The sequence below is a fragment of the Ricinus communis genome, chromosome 9 (assembly GCF_019578655.1).
Source record: "Ricinus communis isolate WT05 ecotype wild-type chromosome 9, ASM1957865v1, whole genome shotgun sequence".
In the NCBI taxonomy this organism is placed as follows: domain Eukaryota; kingdom Viridiplantae; phylum Streptophyta; class Magnoliopsida; order Malpighiales; family Euphorbiaceae; genus Ricinus; species Ricinus communis.
In genome coordinates, this window is record NC_063264.1 from 19,286,136 (window position 1) to 19,293,718 (window position 7,583).

A 7,583-nucleotide genomic window follows, 5' to 3' on the forward strand; every position below is an offset into this window, starting at 1 on the left:
ATTTGCCGTTCTCTTATAAGACTGTGCCTAGCATTTTGTCTATTAATATTACGCCAAATACATACCTCGGCACCTCAAGTAGATTTGGTGATATTCGTTTGGAAATGTTAATCAAGGAACCTGATTTTTACATCCATCCATGTTTAGTGATCCTAACTTGAATCTCCCCAGTAGTTGTAGTAGTGAGATTGTCATTCTGAAGATAACATGCTTTAGGAATATTACTGCACTGACTCACTAAAAGCATCCCAATTTCATCACTGACATGAAAATTGATGGCTACAATAAGGAATTCTATTTTTTTTTTAAATGCAATTAATAAAAAATAACAAGAATAAATGAAGGAAAGAAATATTATAATCGGGGATTCTAGCCTAGCTAGGCACTAAGCAGAAGTTGGAATATCAGCAATTGGGAAGATCAGCAGGTGGAGGAAGCAGCTTCTGGTTTGGATGTTTCCCATCGTTGACCACCCAAGCCATCTTCAAACCCCAGCTTGTATGCACTTCCAAATGGCAATGCATGAACCATACTCCTGTTTACGTGCCATAACCTTCATCAACATGGTAATTAAGACAGACCTATTCCAATTATCATTTAAAATAAAAGGAAATTAAAACTCAGTTGCTCAGCAGAAATACTACCAACCTGGGTTGTCTGCTAGAAACCGAATTGCAATCCACCCACCAGAAGGTACACCAACAGTATTCCTTTCAACAGGGTCGACAAGATTGAATTTCGAAGGGTCCTTCTTTGGGTCAAAGTTGCCAAAACCTTGGCCAACAACAAAGAAATTGAAACCATGCAAGTGGAGAGGATGACTTTCAACACCAAGTATGCTCGTGTCCTGCATGATAAGCTCTATACTAGTGTTGAAATGAAGCTTTACTACCTTTGTTCCTGTGCTCACCATTGTATTATTTGGTGGATTGCCTGTATAATTGAAACGAAATAATACAGTTCTTGGAAAATCAAGTGTGTAAACACCCTTTGCTTGACCCAAGAAGTGGGACTGGAGTAGAGCTTTAGTTGGCATTGTAAAAGAAACATTATTAGCAGAAGCTGCAAACTTTGCTCCATTTGGTCCTTGACATGTTTCGTTTCTAGGACATGGCTTTGTTCCAAGTCCAATTGTAAAGAAAAATCGCCTGTCAATCCTTTGAGGCACATTGGCAGGGAATTCTTCACTTGCTAGGCTACGAAGTTTGTTCGTGTATTTCATAACAAATGAGGAATCATTGAGTGCAGGTAAACTTGGTTTAAAGAGTGGAATCTTTTTATTTGAACGATTAGATTTAGATGTTGCTTTATATTGTAAGATGGCAGCAACACTTGAATTGTCAAAAGTGCCTTGGCCAGTTGCATAAGGTCTAGCAGTCATGAAAAATGTGGCCTCCGGGTAGTGAGGTTTGGTCTGTAGAAGAACATTTGTGGTTTGGCCAGGAGCAATAACAAGGATTTGAGTATGAAAAGGTTTCACATAAACAGCATCAACCTCAACTACAGTTAGTGTGTGGTTTGCTATGCTGAAAAACAGCTCATCGTTGAGTGCAGCATTGATCAGGCGAAGCATATATGTCTTCCCCGGCTTCACGTGTAGCCTGTAAGTATCTGCCAAGCATAATTTATCATGTTATTTACCATCGCTTGATTACCCTTTCATAACTTAAATCAATTCAATTTTAAAGGAAGAAAGCACTGAATATAAATTGGACAGTAAGTAGTAACATATACATTATACCTTTGGTAGAACAATTACTTAATGGTCCTGGAAATCCATTAATGGTATAAGCATCAGAGACATTAGGGCCACCACCTGTTTTAAGTGCCTCCTTAATGACGGCGTCAGGATCTGCATTAAACCACTCCCCTGAATTTCAAGTTTACATATATCAGAATTGATGAATTCTTGGTTAACCAAAAGTGTACTTTAAATATAAAATCTTTGGTTAAATCTTCAAAGTTGTATACCAAAGATGATTGGAACTTCCTTGTTAGGCTTGACAAATGGGTGATGAATGCTACTCTTGGAATGAATGATTATGGGACCATAGACAGTTGTTCTTAACCAGGAAATATGGGCATGCCACCAAAGCGTGCCTCTTTGTCCTACAATAGTGTAGTTGTACACATAGCTCTGTCCAGTTTGTATAGGGCATTGAGTAATATATGCCGGTCCATCAGCCCACCCACTTCGAAGTTGTCGAATTCCATGCCTGTTTCAGTTCAATTTACAATGACTTCCAATGGACATAAAGAAGAAAAATTATGTGGGAATGAATATTTAGTAAGGGTTCATACCAATGGATGGAAATATTGTGTTTTACATGGTTAGTCACTTGAATAAGAAGACGATCACCTTCCTTGGCAACAATGCGAGGCCCTGGGAATTGTCCATTAACTGTTACCATGGTCTTTGTGTGGCAAAGTCTCGTCACATTTTGCTCCATGATCTACAAAATTTTTTATGTACATACTGTTATATTTTTGCATAAAAGGAAAAAGAGATAGTATGTATTCACAAACTGCGTTCAAAATGAGATATACACATGATACATTTAACCAATAAAATTTGATCCGTTAATATTTGAGTCGTGCCTAGAACTACGAGGTTACAATAACTATCAATAACTAAGCCCACTAAACGAATAAACAAGACATGAATACATACATCAAACTTGTAGTGCCTGGTAATAGCCACTGTAAGCTCATAATAGAGACACAAAGTGATAAATACAAGGAGAAAATGTCCCATGAATGGTGCTGATGGAAGAAGAGAAACACCCATTCTTTTCTTCCTCTCTTAGAGAAAGGATTAGGACTCATCCACTAAGTAAACATAGATTTTATTGCAACTAAGCGTATATATACAATGAGAGAGCTAGGTAATCAGGAAAGGTGGTGGGTTGATTAGTTGATTGAAAATGTTGCATAGCTTCATGGCTATACATGTTCAGTTTAATCTAAACTACTATAGGGTGCAACCAAGAACAGATTCCTTTGCTTTCAAGTAAATTCCAAAAAGATACTAAAAACATGTTCTCTTAGTTACATAATTCAGTTGGCAGTTTAGTTTATAGCTGGCATTTTGCTTACTTTAGTAACTATAACTCTTTATGTCTAAACTATTTCCTTCTGCATGCATGCTATATTTGCCAATGGACTAAAACTTAAGCACCCAAAAGCAAAAGCATCGTTTGGTGCCAAACATATACATTTGATTAATTTCTTTTGCATAAGATGGCATACTTCAGATTTCATTATAGTATATATATAATTAATGTGAATGCATATCAAGAAAATCAGGTATCTCCTATATATATATATATATATATGTATTGGTTGTTATTTTGCAAGCAACTGCAATTAGGTAAAAATATGTCTTCTCTAGTACTATTGAGTTCATTTTTATTTTATAAGTGTTTTTCTCTTTTGAATTCTGCTAATTACTTCATTGGATTCTCAACTATAATGCTTGGCAGTAAAGCAAACAAGGGTTAGTCGATTTAATTTTAGCAATGCCTGCGCATTTTCCAGGTTTAAAACAGTAATAACTAATATTTTTTATAAAGTACAATTTATATATGAATAGTTAGCATTTTCACAGCTTCTTTTTTTTAGTGAAGCACAGTTTATATATATATATATATATATATATATGAAGCCTTTAGCTGAAGTAAAATAATTCAAACTAATATATTATTACAACAAAGCCCACAATATAGTCTGTATTTCCAATGTAGCATTAGAGGACAGATCAGTCAAGAATATGCTAAAAGAGAAATGATTTGAACACTCCAAATGCTCAGCACCTTTCTGAACAACCACTTCCTCTGAAAATTGTGTCTTTATTGCATGTTTTTAATTCATCAGGTTAAGTCCTTTTTTTGTATAAGCAATAATGTATTATGTAAGAATCAAACATAAGAAATAGGATCAGCTTTCAAGATGATTGAGGCCCTTCACACAAGGAAACAAAAAAATTAGAATTTTTCAATCTTTTTCTTTCTCAACCCCAAAGGGTAGTCAAAATAATCATCAAATTTTGCCAATAAAAAAAAAAAAAAAGAAAAATTGAAAACTCAATTATAAAGAACAGAAGCAACAAAAAAAAAAAAAGAATAATAAATATGGATGATCTCATGAAGGAAGGGAGTAGCTCCTGATCTGGATTTCATTTAGAAGAATGTCAACATTTGGGAAGATCAGCCGGCGGAGGAAGCAACTTCTGATTTGGAAGTTTTCCGTCCAGCACCACCCAAGCCATCTTCAGTCCCCAGCTTGTGTGGACTTCTAGATGACAATGCATGAACCATACACCTGTAGTTTCATACAATTTCCATATTGTCAGGTTTAAAATAGTACATCAAAATACTCAGTTGCTTAAAATTAAATTAAGTAGTATAAAAGCATGCATATACCAACCTGGGTTGTCTGCAAGGAATCGTACAGCAACCCAACCACCAGAGGGTACACCAACTGTATTCCTTTCAACAGGGTCAACAAGATTGAATTTTGTAGGATCCTTATTTCGATCAAAGTTCCCAAAGCCTTGGCCGACCACGAAGAAATTAAATCCATGCAAGTGCAGCGGATGGCTTTCAGCTCCAAGAATGCTTGTGTCCTGCATGATAAGCTCTACGCTAGTATTGAAAGGAAGCACTACAACCTTTGTTCCACTACTAACCATTGTATTATTTGGCGGGTTGCCTGTATAATTAAATGGAAATAATGGACTGCTTGGAAAATTAGGATTGTAAACCCCGTTTGACTGACCAGAAAAGTGAGCTTGAAGTAGAGCTATATCTGGCATGTCAAATGATACATTATTAACCGACGCTGCAAACATTGTGCCATTTGGTCCTTGACAGGTTTGATTTTTGGGGCAGGGGCTTGTTCCAAGTCCTACTGTGAAGAAAAATTGTTTATCAACCTTTTGGGGAACATTAGCAGGGAATTCTGCACTATCCAAGCTACGAAGTTGACTTGAAAATTTTGTAGCAAATGAAGTGTCATTAAGAACTGGCAATTTTGGTTTAAAGAATTGAAGCTTGTTTATTGATAAGGAATGATGGGTCTTTTGTGATGGTTCATATTCTAAAATTCCGGCAACTGTTGAATTGTCGAAAGTGCCTTGACCAGTTACGTACGGTCTAGCGGTCATTAAAAATGTGGCATTTGGGTAGTGAAGTTTGGTCTTTAGAAGAACGTTAGTAGTTTGCCCTGGAGAAATGAGAATGGTCTTAGTATCAAAAGGTTTTACATAAACAGCATCAACTTCAACTACTTTCATTGTGTGATTTGCTATACTAAAGAAGAGCTCATCGTTAAGCGCTGCATTGATTATCCGGAGAAGATAGGTCTTTCCAAGCTTTACCTTCAGCCTGAAAGTATCTGCCAAGCACCCAAAATATGTATTTGTTCAGCATTGCGGTAATTTATTTAACGATAAGGCTGAAGCACTAACATGATATACCCTTTGCAGAGCAGTTATACAATGGCCCTGGCAATCCATTGATAGTATAGGCATCAGAGACATTTGGTCCTCCACCTGTTTGCAGTGCTTGCTTGATCACTGCCTCTGTATCAGCATTGAACCACTCTCCTGCAATTTATCAATAGTCTTACCAAATATGAAACATACATCAAATGCAAGTTACAGTTAGCCTGACTGTAGTTGGTAATTACCAAAAACGATTGACACTTCCTTGTAAGGTTTGGCAAATGGATAAGGGACACCATGCTTTGGTAAAATGATTAAGGGACCATAAAGAGTTGATCTTAGCCATGAAATATGAGCATGCCACCAAAGGGTGCCTCTTTGTCCTATAATGGTGTAGTTATATACATAGCTTTGTCCAGTTTGTATAGGGCACTGGGCTATGTATGCTGGTCCGTCAGCCCATCCACTTCTAAGCTGCCGAATTCCATGCCTGTCCCAGTGAAATTAGTCAATATATTAACCATCAATTGCTTGTCAAATTATGATTTCAATGAACAAGCTTCATTAATTAGCTGTTCAATATGCATTTACCAATGAATGGAGATATTGTTTTGGACATTGTTAACCACTTTAATGAGAAGACGATCACCCTCCCTAGCCATAATGCGAGGTCCAGGGAACTGACCGTTAACTGTTACCATGCTCTTGCTGTGGCAAAGGCGTGTCACATTTTGCAACATGATCTGCCAAAAATGAAAAGATCATACTAGTATTAGAAGTTGTTTTCAATACTAAGAATGAAGAACTATTTCATTGAAAGTGACACTAAATTATTACAATTTAAGAAAAAAGATCTTGCCGATAGCTATCTATAGTGTGAGAAAAAAGAAATAAATATATAAAATCGCCACATAAGATACATAACACATACATTAAATTCATAGTGTCTAGTGACGGCTAGTGCAGGGTTGGGATGGAGGCATAAGGTGATGAATGAGAGAAGAAAAGTTCCTAGAAATGATGGTGATGTTAGAAGAGAAACACCCATGTTGCTAGCAATTTATAATTTGCTTTGGTTGCTAATTAAATAGCAGCAATGCCAAATTAAAACCTATAGCTAGCTTTTATGTGTTTCCCTACAAAAACCCAAAATGAGAAAGCTCAATCTGCTAGCTGTTTTTGAGATTTTGATGATCAAAAAGTTATGACCAAGTATATAAATATACAAGTAAATGTAGTGTCAAAGAAAAGGTGGGTAAAGGAAGGTCTATGTTTTGCTGGTTGATTGATTTAAGACTGAAAAGAAAACTTGAACAAACCTTTTCATGGCAATTAAAAATTTTTAGTTTTATAACTACTCTAGAGTGCAGTCAAAGACAAATTTCTTAATTTGGCATCCTTTCTGCGTCAAAAACCTTCTTCAAAACTGCAATGCTTAAGCAATCTGAAATTTTTCTTTATCTGCGGGTTTGTTGTGGCATCAAATTAAGCTCATTTGGTTACTGACCAAAAAATTAAAGAAAGAAGCTTCTTCACGAGATAAATAAATAAATTATGCTATCTGTTCTTAAAACCATGTTCTCTTTTTGATACATAACAACAACACAATACTGTTAGTAGCATAGCTTTTCTTTTAAAATAATGGAAATTATGTGAGAAAAGCGTACTTCAAGTTACATTTAACCATGTTTGGTACTTATTAAAATTGGGAATAGGATTCAATTCCTGTAATAGCATTTCCGAATTTTTTTGTACGGTTGACAAGAAATACGAGTTGTCGGTACCATTTTACTTCTAAATATTTAAGACTTTAGTGAATTATTTTTATTTATATCAAACTTTTTTTAGTTATCTGAAAAGAACTTTTGAAATAGGGTTCTCTGAATTTAGAAATTCATTTCCATTGCATAAGACATGCCATTTAGTCAAAGTACTTTCAAATTCTTAGAAAATGTTCATTATTTGCACAAAAATATTATTAAAAAAGAAAAAAAAATCTACTTAAAAATATATAGATAAGTAACTTGACTTTCGAATTTGGACTTTATATATACAATTGTATTAAAAATTTTATATAAATATTCTAGATCAATTCAAAATATATATACATACAAAAAAATATCTATTAAATTATATCAAA

General features: G+C 35.2%; 2 protein-coding genes across 3 annotated transcripts; both read right to left on the reverse strand.

Moving 5' to 3' along the window:
• Nucleotides 1-230: 230 nt before the first annotated feature.
• Nucleotides 231-2,847, reverse strand: LOC8270400 (laccase-17). 2 transcript variants are annotated; one of them, XM_002520186.3, is made up of 6 exons: nucleotides 2,672-2,847; nucleotides 2,302-2,453; nucleotides 1,972-2,216; nucleotides 1,742-1,870; nucleotides 649-1,611; nucleotides 231-535 (listed from the first exon to the last, which is right to left on the reverse strand). In XM_002520186.3, exons 1-6 carry the CDS (start codon nucleotides 2,786-2,788, stop codon nucleotides 405-407), a joined length of 1,737 nt encoding a protein of 578 aa, XP_002520232.2. In that variant the 5' UTR covers nucleotides 2,789-2,847; the 3' UTR covers nucleotides 231-404. The 2 variants fall into 2 exon arrangements, with proteins under 2 accessions (XP_002520232.2, XP_048234871.1); XM_048378914.1 differs by having other exon boundaries at nucleotides 413-553.
• A 1,104-nt stretch (nucleotides 2,848-3,951) lies between these two features.
• On the reverse strand, nucleotides 3,952-6,619 carry LOC8270399 (laccase-17). The gene is made up of 6 exons (XM_002520185.4): nucleotides 6,375-6,619; nucleotides 6,035-6,186; nucleotides 5,689-5,933; nucleotides 5,477-5,605; nucleotides 4,426-5,394; nucleotides 3,952-4,320 (listed from the first exon to the last, which is right to left on the reverse strand). Exons 1-6 carry the CDS (start codon nucleotides 6,489-6,491, stop codon nucleotides 4,190-4,192), a joined length of 1,743 nt encoding a protein of 580 aa, XP_002520231.2. The 5' UTR covers nucleotides 6,492-6,619; the 3' UTR covers nucleotides 3,952-4,189.
• Between the last annotated feature and the right edge of the window lie 964 nt (nucleotides 6,620-7,583).